The sequence below is a fragment of the Bombus bifarius genome, unplaced genomic scaffold (assembly GCF_011952205.1).
Source record: "Bombus bifarius isolate JDL3187 unplaced genomic scaffold, Bbif_JDL3187 scf7180000009799_frag, whole genome shotgun sequence".
NCBI classification, from domain to species: domain Eukaryota; kingdom Metazoa; phylum Arthropoda; class Insecta; order Hymenoptera; family Apidae; genus Bombus; species Bombus bifarius.
The window spans coordinates 1-13372 of NW_022885341.1; the positions used below are offsets into that span (position 1 = coordinate 1).

The following is a 13372-nucleotide window of genomic DNA, read 5'->3' on the forward strand; positions in this document are numbered from 1 at the left end:
ATGTCGGAGATAAAAGGACACCGAAGCCTTCCCTTTGGAATTTGGGAAAACCCCTTAACACATTAATCTAGATTCTACTATAGCCGCAATTAAGCAATTGTCGTTATTCAATCCGATTGTATTTGTTCGAGATTTGTGATAATGAATTTGCCGAATGTAGCCGCGGTCAAGGGATGAACGCTTTCTCTAACAGAGGTATAGAGAAATTCTATAGCTCTCCTTAAAAGAAATAATTGTAGCGGCACTCGACAGTAAACATTCCAACGGTCTCTGTCCCGTGGCTCGCCACACGCAGACCCTATTCTCCGGCTAAGATGATTACCAGATGTCGATGCATCTCCACAGTACATGTTCAGCAAGCTTGAGAACCCGTTATAAATTTTAAGATTCAGTTTACTAAAGTCCTTCAAAGGGACAAACAGTTTTTGTCCCAACTACGTGAAGATAGGGGAAACGTATTTTTTTCACGAACGACGCTTCCCACTAGCAACTTTCCCTCAAGGGCGGCTAGCGTCCTTTTCTCGATACCAACATGGAAATTGACCAATTGACAGCAACGTCAATTTCCCTCACTTTCCGAACAAGGGCTTTTCTCGACGAATCCGATGACCTCGTGTCCTTAGACACACCCCATCACAGTTTTCCTCTGCAGCATCACCCTGACGGAAAGTCATTCTCTCTCGTGATGTCTCAGTAGCGAGTTACATAGTGTCTTTACGCTTGGTGAATATTCTACGTTTTAACAAAAAGTTAGTGTTCTTTCACTCGCGGGGAGACACGATCGTGTAGAAGCGCATCAACAGGAGTCGTAAATTCCTGTTACGATTGTTCAATCGACGCCGCGAGATGATCGATCCCCTATTGCGTTTAGGCTAATAGAGGTGGTTAATTGAAGTGCACACTGCTGTAACGGGTTTTCAGTTGTGTTTTATTAAGACACTGTGTATACACTGAGTGGTGAATTAACAGCAACCGGGATACGGTTGGACTCGGTTAGAACGTAAGATCAGGGGATGAGAGGGCGAGAGCGTAAGCGCGAATCGTTGCTGCGAACTGAGACTTCCCGAGGTTGCTGACTGACTGACTGGCTGCCTGACTGACTCACTGACCGACTGCTGACTGACTGACTGGCTGCCTGACTGACTCACTGACCGACTGCTGACTGACTCCCTCTTAGTTTTCCCCGAAGGAAAGCTTGATGCCGATTGGTCGTGACCCCGCTAAAGAAGCAGGACATGAGGGATTTCTCACCAGTGTCCGGGGTGATTTTATTGCTGGGGAAAACCAGTCGTTTCTATCCTATGTTTATGTGTTGGGTTTTCTCGTTCGGTGACTACCTGCCTTTTCCGAGCCTTTTTTAATAGCATAACAAACTCAAGGATTTTGCTAATCCGGACATAAACCGAAATGCTTCTAGACAACTAGATTGCTCGACACACATCTGGAAACAATTTAGCTAGAAGGTGACGTTTTATGGCCGGTCATTGAGTTTATTGGGGGTCTGGAAGCAGGTAGGTGGGCCGCTGGCCGCCAGGTAGCGTTGGCTGGGGTTCCGCTGCTCCATGCGACGCAACAGTTAGTTTAGTAATACTTGTACCGTAGACAAGCAAGTTGAGTACAACTTGGACTTTGGAAGGAAGCGCATTTTGTTATTCCGCTGACCGCGGATTCGTTATTGAACGTAGGATTATTGTCATTAGCATCTCGAGTATCTAATTACTACGGCTACTTGTCAAATTCTGTAATAATCATATTTGTACTAGTAAATATCTTCTCTGTTACATAACAACAATGGCTAATACAAATGAAGATTCGTTACACGCACCTAACCCTAATCATAATGTGAACCCGAAATATATATGCCAGAAATAATATATATGTCGGAGATGAAAGGAAAGCCGAAGCCTTTCCTTGGAAATTTTGGGAATATCCTCTAGTACTTTAGTCTAGATTTTATTATAGCTGTAATTGTTTAAAATTTGTGATAGCGAGATTGGGTTCGAGGTGACAATTGGTCGCCGAACGTAGCCACGCTCACGAGATAAGCGTTTTGCCTAACGGAGGTCTGGAGTAGTTGTATGGGTTTTCCGAGAAGTGAGATTGTGGCGGCATGCGGCCTCGAGAGGGGGCCTAGCCACGTGTGAGGTTACGTCGGAGGTGCCGATACAATGGGACATACATTGTATCAATAATCAAACTCCAAGCAGAAACTGCCTAGCAACGGCGTTCGGAACTTTCTCGATGCTTCTAACGAGTGCGTATAAAATTTCAGACGAGGCCGGCATTCGTGCGATTGCCTTGGAGAGTGACACCTCGAGCATTTTCGTCAATCGTATTTTGTGCCTAAGATTATTTTTACGCTTAGTAAAGAGTTATCTCGTTGGCCGTGGATTCGTTTGAACCCAACAAACACATTGTTAATAGTGTACATTAAATACATTATTCGTAAATCATATTATTCATTAATCTTACTATTCGTTAAGCTTATTATTCATTAGACTTATTATCTGTTAAACTTAATTATTCGTATAATTTATTATTTATTAACTTCATTGTTCATCAAATTTATTATTCATTAGACTTAATTATTTGTTAAGCTTTGTGATAGTCTTGTATATACGCGTACATATTGTCACGTCCCGCGCTCCGCACGCGCCGTAACGAGAACAAGAAAACTATCCCATGCAAAACGCGCGAATAAAGATTTGAATGCACAAACGAACACACGACGCTACGAAACTAAAGGAAGGATTAACAAGGCAATTAACACCGCAACGATTCGAGGAATTGCATACAGAAATTCTATCATCAAACACAATTATGTAAACACACATTAAACGCACAATAATCTAGAAACAAAACCTTCAATACTATGTTGTCACAATACAAGATATATATGTATATATGAAATCAAATGATTGACACATAACCTCAAATACACAACACTATATCACTAAAGAATCTGAATGAAAATCACTTTGCCAGAAATATATACATATATACGTGTGCGTGTGCGTGTTCTATCTTATTAAAAGAAATTAATATAAAACAAATAATTAACATTTCATTTCGTATGAACACTATACGGGCAAGAGAAATAGGCATATAAATACGTATATACATATATATATATATGTACGTGTGAGTGCATATGTTTTGTATTATCGAATGCTCTATAAAATAAACTACTCGAAACAATAAATAACGCGATCAAAGAATTACAAAACATTAGCTATACTGAAGTAACACACAACATAAACATATATATATACGTATATTCACACGAGATATACTACTGTCACTTTAAAATAATGTTAATAAATAAATGTTCTGATTGCGGTAGAATAAGGAAAAACGAGCGACAGACGAAAATTTACTTCGATATCAAACAAAACTAAAGACCCGCCACTAAAACTTTACTGATGACATTTATGAGCAGCCATGTTGGATTTATACGCGTCATGGCGACAGGAATATTAGGGATTAATGGAAGTCAGGCGCGAGAAACAAATCATGAAAACACATTGTTAACACTTTTCTTTAATAAATTTTGTGCGCAACTACAAATGTATAAAAAATATATATATATATATATATATATAAAAGGGGGGCAATATAAAAATAAAAAAATAATATATATAATAAATAATAACAAACGTAAATAACCTAACACTATCAGATTTAAAATATATATATATTGAACACAAAACAAAATATATCAAAAATTAATAACAATAAGGAACATCAAACAGCGAACCAACGAAATTGAAGCAGCTACACTAAATCAAAATCGAAACAAGGAGCTCCGGGATAAAGTTCGCTGAACTCACGCATACACCAATAGCGCACAACAGGGGAAATTCCCTTTCTCCCAGAAGCATGGTGACGAAGATGCGCCTCCAAAACCTCTTCGGGAATTTCATTCGCAAAACGAACTTTCACGCAACGATCAGTATCAACGATTTCAACCAGAGGGGGTTCCCCTCACAGGACTGATAGAAAACTAAGTTGAAATATGGAACTTACATTTTGTCACGTACGATTCCGAGAAGCCCAAAACTGCAACATCCCGATTCCCACGGAAGCGTACCCCCAGCGGACCACCACCCCGTGGGGGATGGCATTATAAATAAGCATAGCAACATAGCGCAGCGTTCATTAGTTTGTTCATAAATCTTGCGATCGTTTGTTATTACGGCTCATCATTCTTTGCGCCCATTACTGCGTTTAGAATTTGTATAAGTATTTTTGCGTTTCGGGGTCTTTAGTTTTTCGGTAATTACTGCGTTTAGAATTTGTATAAGTATTTTTGCGTTTCGGGGTCTTTAGTTTTTCTGTAAAGAAAAAGGAGTCGCGATTAAATAAAAGAAAATTTTAAGTCCTCATTACGGTATTAATTCAGTTAGCGAGTTACTCAATTTGTATCGAAATAGCTTAATAAAGTAAAGGTTGGTAAAAACCCTATATTCGAGATTAAATAATAAACCCAACAAACCTCGTCGATCACCGAAACACCTGGAGTAATGGCACCCGATAGCACCTTTTCCTCAAGGTAAGAGAATTAATTTTAGAAACTTTCTTCTTCTCTGGTAATCTCGTTGTCCTCGAGAATTGAATTAAAAACCTCCTATCATCGATTTCATTCATTTTCGCGAACGGTTTTAAAGATAGAAACATTGCTTAAATTTTAAACAAAGGTGTTGTCCGTTGTGTCGGCTTGTGCGAACGGTGTTTTCAGCTACTGAAACATCCTCTGATCTTCGCATTCCTCCTCCCATTGTTGGTAAAATATTACCCGTCTTTGGGCAAGGCTTGCGAAATCACACGAGTTCCACGCAGAGAGGATCGTTAGAATCATCCTCGTTAATTAAACTCAAAAGGCAAGAAGATCGTGGCGACAGACTTCATCGTGGTAAATGAATTGAGTTTCGGTCCTAACGACAAACTACTACGGCGGAATTAAAAGAGAAGAAGAAGTCGAACGTAAAAATAAATTTATATAAAACAACGAACAATCTCATATTCCTATCTAATCCAGCAACGCTAAAATATAAATATCCAGCTAATAAAATATATATATATAATAACCTAAGCAATTCTACGTCCAAATAAAAATCCGTTCAACGAGGAAAAATATTCATTGTACCCAGCTTTAATCCTCTCCCGCGCTAGTATCCCTGCGCATAGCAAGTTAGCCGAAAAGTGAAATTCGTTTACCAGTTGCATTAAGCGTCAGTTAACGCTACCCTTTAAACGCAAAAGAAAATAATAAAAATAAAATATTTTGAAATAGTCTTTAGACTATTTCTGGTGGCAGCAACTACCGTATTAATTAATTACCTAAATCGGAATTAAATACACAATAATATCATTTCGACTTATTTCCCTTCAGATTACATACAAACTCAAACTATAAAAAAAAAAAATTTTTCAGTAAAATTTAAACTTAAGATTTGATCGATTTAAACAAACAAATTAATACGTAACATTTAGAGTAGTAAATTTTTGGTGTCAGCGGTGGGATCCGCTTCACGGAGGATTAAAGTTGGTTTAAACGATTTGACACGCTCCATAGTAGATTAAAGTTGTCACACTTGTTAATAAAATATATATTTAAAAAACAATGGCGACTGTAGTGGAATCGTTTGACGAAGAAATGGTTTTGACATTGTCGGAAAAGCTTAAAGCATGGGATGCGAACTTTCGCGATATGAGTGCAAAACTCGCCGAATTACAAAGCGGATTATTCGAACTTAAAACGAAACAGGAACCTCAAACACCCAAATCGCCGCCGACAGCGCAACAGGAAACGGTCCAGACAGGTGGACATACCCAGCCAATTAAGCTAAAAGACGCGATCGAATCGGTGCCAGTGTTTGACGGATATCGACCATCGGTATTCCATTTTTTAAGAGCTTGTGAGCGCGCGCGAAATATGATTCCCAGATATCAAGAACCTCAATTGGTAAAATTGTTAGTAAATAAGCTTCGTGGACACGCGTTCCTCGCCATCGAAGACACGGAATTAATGAGTTTAAATGATTTCGGAAACAAATTAAAGGATCTATTCGGCCCAAAGAAATCTCTTAATGAATATAAGGGAGAATTAGGAACGATATTTCAACGACCCGGGGAAGATATATTAGATTATATGGATCGCGTTAGAAATCTTAGATTAGCAATAATGGACGGAGAAAGAGGCGACTACGGCATCATATCCCCCGACGTACAACATACTATAGATTGGGAAACGAGAGAAGCTTTCGTTAAAGGACTTCCGAACGAGGTATATGTACGAGTAAAAATAGCAGGGTACCATACTTTAGAAGATGCGTATCGTCAAGCCGTTAAAGCAACACACGAATTGAGACAAATAACCGACAGAACGCGACCCCATCGACCGACACCCTCGAACTATTACAGACGCGATAACGCACGTCCCTCGAACACTAATAACAATATCAGAAACAACCGCCAAGATCGAAGATCAGTACCTCCATCGCAGAATTTTCCGAATACTAATAGACAAAATATCATGTGTAACTATTGTAAAAAACCCGGACATTTAGTGAAGGACTGTTACAAATTTAAAGCCCGAGTAGACGCCGGATTAATCGTACCCTACGCTTCGAGACCGTCGGGAAACCAAACACGTCCTTCGGGAGAATGGGGCGAGCCACGAGGGAACGATACGCCGAATCGCCCGAGAGTACAAGCGGCAATCAGGACGAGGGCAGCCACCCACGCGAGATCAACTCCACCACCCATAACGAGAGACGGAGCGAACGCAATGCCGACTATAAGATCGAACGAACAGCCACTAAATACTGTGGGGGAGTCATCCCACAACCAAACAAGGCCACAGACAGAGAATCCAGAATCTCAAGACAAAAGGGAAAGAGCGAAGCACAAGCAACCGGCGAAGGAAAATCATCAAGAGTTGAATTCAGATTCGGAAGGCGACCTCTCCGAATTATTTCAGTAAAATTTAACGATTCTCCAACGACCCCAACTGCACGAATAGTTTCCCCAAATCTAAAAACCAAGACGAGTTTATTGTTAGACTCTGGATCGGAAATCAATATTATCAAGAAACCTGCTTTACCCGATTCAGCCATCATCGACGAGAAAGAATCAATTGAAGTGCGAGGAATTACGGCAACGAGCCTGGTCTCCCTAGGGCAGACGGTAATACAGGTCGCGGGCCATCCGGTTATTTTTCACGTAGTCGATGATTCATTACTAATCGATCAAGACGGAATCTTAGGATCCGAATTTTTTGCAGGTTGTAAAGCTCGTTTAGATTATGAAGAAAAACATATCAAATGGGGAAATATTTATATTCCCTTCGACACTAAGGAGAAAATAATTATACCGAAGCGAAGTTCAATAACGTGTTCAATTAATATCGCTAATCCAGAGATAAAAGAGGGATTTATTCCAAGAATCGAGCCGAGCAAGGGAATCTATTTCGGAAATGCAGTTGTGAGGAATCATAAAGGAAAAGGCTATATAAGAGTAATAAATACTACTTCAAGAGATTACGAATTTACAACACCGACGATGGTAATTAAGCAATTTGAAAATCCCTCCCCGCTTCCTAGGACAGCGTGTAATACAGCTTTAAAATCGAAGGAAAGTAGATACGAAAAAATAAATGAGTTATTACGACTCGAACACTTGAACGAAGAAGAAAAGGAAAATGTAAAAAAATTGATTCGTAACAATCAAGATAGATTTCATATTCCAGGAGATACATTGGAGGCAACTGAAGTTCTGCAACATAGAATAATTACCACAGATAATATACCAATTAATACCAAACAGTATCGATATCCGCCAATACATCGAGAAGAGATAAATCGACAGATTCAAGAATTGCTAGATACGGACGTAGTGGAACCATCAATATCTCCATATAACTCCCCGTTATGGATTGTGCCCAAAAAACCCGATTCGCAAGGAAATAAACGCTGGAGATTAGTTATCGATTATAGAAAATTGAACGATAAAACGATTGGCGATGCCTTCCCATTACCCAACATCACAGAAATATTGGATCAATTAGGAAGTGCAAAATATTTTTCCACGTTTGACTTAGCATCAGGCTTTCACCAGATCCGTATGTCGCAAGAGGACGCCCACAAAACGGCATTTTCGACACCATACGGACATTTTCAATTCAAAAGAATGCCCTTTGGATTAAAAAATGCCCCAGCAACATTTCAACGTTTAATGAACTCGGTATTATCGGGTCTGCAAGGAATAGAACTATTCGTCTATCTGGATGACATAGTGATTTATTCCACGTCTCTCCAAGAACACGAAATTAAATTTAATAAATTAATGGAAAGACTGAGGAAAGCTAAATTACGATTACAACCTGATAAGTGCGAATTTTTACGACACGAGGTGAATTATTTAGGACATATAATTAGTGAGGATGGCGTGAAACCCGACCCAAAGAAAGTCGAAGCCGTATCAAAATTTCCACGACCAAAGAGGGCGAAAAATATCAAACAATTTCTGGGACTTACAGGATATTACAGAAGATTTATACCCGATTTCTCCAAGGTCGCGAAACCATTGACACAACTATTAAAGAAAGATACTCCCTTCAAATGGACGGAAAATCAAGAAGATGCATTCAATAATTTAAAAACAGCGTTAATGACGAAACCCATTCTACAATATCCAGACTTTTCTAAACCTTTTAACCTTACCACAGACGCATCAGGATATGCAATAAGCGGTGTACTGAGTCAAGGGCCAATCGGAAAGGATTTGCCGATTGCGTATGCCTCAAGACTATTAAATTCTGCCGAACAAAACTACTCTACCATAGAAAAGGAGTGTCTGGCAATTGTTTACAGCGCAATGCACTTCCGACCGTATCTTTACGGAAGAAAGTTTACTATCGTAACCGATCATAAACCTTTAGTGTGGATGCATTCTATCAAAGATCCTACTTCCAGAATTTGGAAATGGAAATTAAAATTATCGGACTTTGAATTTGATATTGTATACAAAGAAGGCAGAGCGAACGCAAACGCAGACGCATTATCTAGGAACCTTCCAGAAGTATGTTTACCAATCAGAAAGGGAGAGGAAGTCTCACCGATTCGCTATCCTGTCCCAAAAAGATTCGAAATAGACACGTCAACGGAAGACTCTCCCGTATTCGAAGCCAAACCACGCGTCTTGCCTCAACCCAGTGATTCCAAAAACCAAGGAAAGGGTTTTACCCGAAAACATTTTACAATAGAAGAAACCCCCACAAAATATTTAGACCAAGCACTAACAGAAATCAATGTAAGTACAGACAGAGAAATAACCAATCGAGAAAAGGAAGACACGGACACGACAAGCGAAAAAGAAACCTCCACTGTAGTTCCAGAACTAATTCAACAACAAGAAAAGGACACGAGACCTACGATAATTGCGGAACTAAAAATTTCGGAAACCCGAGACTCAATTGCAAGAGTAAGTGACCATAAAGTAGTATTTATAGATATACACGGCAAACCGATAGATAAAGGAGCCTTAGAAATGAAGGAAACGGGAAAATTGCCTCGTTATGAAGATTTAATGTTAGAAAAAGCAAGATTGAATTACGATTCCGGAAAATACATTGTATCCCTACCGATAAAGGAAAATAGAAATATTCCAATAACACCAGACAATTTATTAAACTCGCTAAGATCTCTATTAGACGTAGTAAATGAAAAACAGTTAACTTCGTTTAGCATTAGCAAAGGAAACTTGGAGGAAATACCCTGGCGATATACAATCAGAAAATTAAAGGGAATATTTATGGAAAAAACCTTATCCATCACCATTTGCACTGGAGAAGTAATTACTCCACCTGTGGAAGCGCGGAACAACATAATACGAGAAAAACATGAATCAAGCGTAGCAGGACACAGAGGAATTACCAAAACTTATCAAAGAATACGACAACACTACTATTGGGAAAATATGAAAAAGGAAATTCAAGATTACGTAAGAACATGTAAGGAATGTCAATTAAAGAAACTCACAAGAATAAAAGCAAAACAACCAATGGTACTTACAGACACACCAGGTAAAGCATTCGATAAAATTAGTATGGATATTGTAGGACCATTACCAAAAAAAGGGAAATGAATATATATTAACCATCCAAGATTTATTAACAAAATACTCAATTGGGATTCCACTAGGAGGAATCTCTTCAGCCGAGATAGCGGACGCTTTTGTAAAGCGATTTATTTGTCGTTTCGGATCACCGAGAGCTATTCTCACTGATCAAGGAACGAACTTTACATCCTCACTAATGAAGAAAGTAGCAAAGAGATTCCGCATCAAACAATACACCACGACGGCATATCATCCACAAAGTAACGGTTCAATCGAAAGATCTCACCACGTACTGATTGAATATCTCAAATTATACATTGAAAATTCCAGAAATTGGGACGAATGGGTAGAATTAGCTATGTTTTCTTATAATACCTCTGTACACGAAGGAACGAAATTCTCCCCGCACGAATTAGTTTTTGGACATTTAGCCAGAGAACCTACTGGTGAAGTAATAATCGAAGAGAACATGGAACCAACATACGCAGAATATCTCGAAGACCTGTTCGATAAAATTAACACCGTACAACGAATGGCAAGAGAAAATTTAATAAAATCCAAACTAAGATCAAAAGAATATTACGACCGACGAATCAACCCCCAGGATTTTAAAGTAGGAGATTCGATATATTTACTAAAAGAACCCAGTAAAGGAAAATTCTCCGATCAATATACTGGACCATATAAAGTGCTAGAAATCCTGCAGAACCAAAACGTCAAGATTGAAGTAAAAGGGATTCCGCGAACAGTGCACTTAAACAAGCTAAAACTAGCGCATAATCGAAATAAACAATGAATAAAGTGATTTCAGTGGGCAACGTAGTGCAGTAGTGTATGTTGTAGTGCTGTTCGTCGAATAATACAGATATCGAACACCTAAAAGGAAAAAGGGAAAATTATTATATGTGTTTCAATTATTGCTTAAATATAAAACGTGTTAACTCAATGAACAATTAACTAGTGAAAGTGAAAGTTACCTTGTGAACAAGTGATCAACATACAAGAAAGTGTACGTGCAAGTATAGGTTATGGATCGTTGTTCGTGGAACATAATGTATGACAGCTACCTAAAATAAATGAATAAATTAGTCTCAATTGTCTCAGTGCAAAATACGAGGTTACTAAGTGTTATAACTATATTGTGGATAAATCAAAAGGAAGTGTGACACTGTTTGTCGAATAATACAGATAGCGAAAACCTAAAAAAGAAAAAAAAAAAGGAAAATTATCATGTGTACTCCAATTATTGTTTGAATATACAACGTGTTGATTCAATAAAATTAAAAGAGTGAAAGTGAAAGTTACCTTGTGAACAAGTAATCATCATACGAGAAGGTTCACGTGCAAAATAGGTTATGGATCTCTGTTTGCGAAACACCATGTACAACAGCCAGCTGAAAAATAAATGAACCAATTAACTTCAATTGCCTTAATGCAAAATACAACAGTACTAAATGTTATAACAATACTGTGGAAGCATTGCACTGTTCATCGAACAACACAGATGGCGGAAATCTGAAAAGAAAAGAAGTTTATTACAAGTGCTCCAATTACTGTTTGAATGTGAAACGAGCTAGTTCAACGAATAACTAAAACGGTGAAAGTGCAACTTACCTCATGAACAATTAATCACCATACAAGGAAGCGTACATGCATGAATTTCGCAGACTAACAAGAAGAAATAAAATAGTTGATAAAGTATAGAAAGCGGTTAGAAAATAATCAAGATAGATTAATTGAGAGTTAGTAATAAATGTAACCGGAGTAAAGGGATATTTGGTTATGTATTAATCTACGTAGTATTGTGATGTTAATTTGTAATGCACAATAGTGGTCGCACATACAATGCATTATATATATATATTAAATTAAATAAATTAAACACCACCTTTATGACCACAGATATAAGACGATTGAAGGCAGCCGTAGTAGAAGGCAGCCGTAGTAAGTATCCAAGGCATATCAAAGAATCGGATGATGTTGCGGGAACGATCCAGGTAAGTGATGCAGCAACGAAAGAGTAGAATCTGAAGAATTACAGACAATGTTAATCTAACAAGTAGATTTTAATCACTAATAAAGAAACCAATTCATATCATACACAAAATAATAGCAAATAGCAAGTACATGCAATAATAAATTAATAGGGAAAATAAGAAAGGTTAATAAACACAGGAATAGGTTAGAAATTAATCAAGATAGACTAACTAAATATTAACAACATGACTGAACTCGGTGCAAAAGAATAAAGTTACGCTACACAAAATATCTGGTAACACAATACACAAAAACATTAACTAAATTAAACAAGACTTATATAAATGCAAGTCACGTATAATCAAAACAATGACTATCGAAATTCGATAACAATACAATCCATGCTATCACATTAAGGTAGCACACGGTATTGACACACACAATATCATGAAACACAAAACAATATTACAAAAACACTACTAAGTAAAATTATAGTGATTAACAATTAATTAACTATTTCAACGACACGCTACTGTTGACATTAAACCAACGCCATACCAAAGATACACGCGAGCGGCCATGTTGAAAAATTCGTCGCGCTCGCATACAAATAATAGCCAATAGAATGTAATACAGCATCATAATAGTAATGTTAGGTACTAATAAAAAAAAAAACAACAACAAGAAAAAAGGGGAGAGAGTTAAGGAAAATACATATAATAAATAACAACTAACATAATCATAACATATTATATATATTATATTATATACAGAGATACAGTATTCATACAAGGAACAGGTCCGAATGAAACATATATATATAAAAAAAAAAAAAAAAAATATATAATATATATATTAACTATTTTTGTATGTGTGTATAGAACTGATGGCGAATTCATCAACCATTCTCTGAACGACGGATGGAAGAACATGTAGATGTTGTCCAGACGTTTCACGAGGAATCCAGAGAGCATTTTGAATCTCTGCAGAAAATCCTTCCATGCATGTTCGTTTAGAAAAATCTGACAGACATCGAAAGAATTTTTTTTTTTAGTCCAAGGAATAGCAATTCGTACCGTAGAACTGTAAAGCACCTGTACGCCACTCACGAAACCAAATACTTTTGCTATCCACCTGTAAACAAATGACATTTATAACTATGCATATAACTTTCACCTAATGTTTAACAATATATACATACACGCATGTTGTAAAGTAGGCGATATCTATTGATAATCTAAGTGACTCGTAAAATAAGTCGTCATATTTACCATTG

General features: G+C 37.6%; 1 protein-coding gene across 1 annotated transcript; it reads left to right on the plus strand.

Moving 5' to 3' along the window:
• Positions 1–5710: 5710 nt before the first annotated feature.
• Positions 5711–9618, plus strand: LOC117215794 (the record flags this gene model as incomplete). Its single annotated transcript, XM_033462273.1, has 3 exons — positions 5711–5918; positions 5979–6226; positions 8407–9618. Coding segments are annotated over exons 1-3 (1668 nt in total), but the record flags the coding sequence as incomplete, so codon positions are not given.
• Between the last annotated feature and the right edge of the window lie 3754 nt (positions 9619–13372).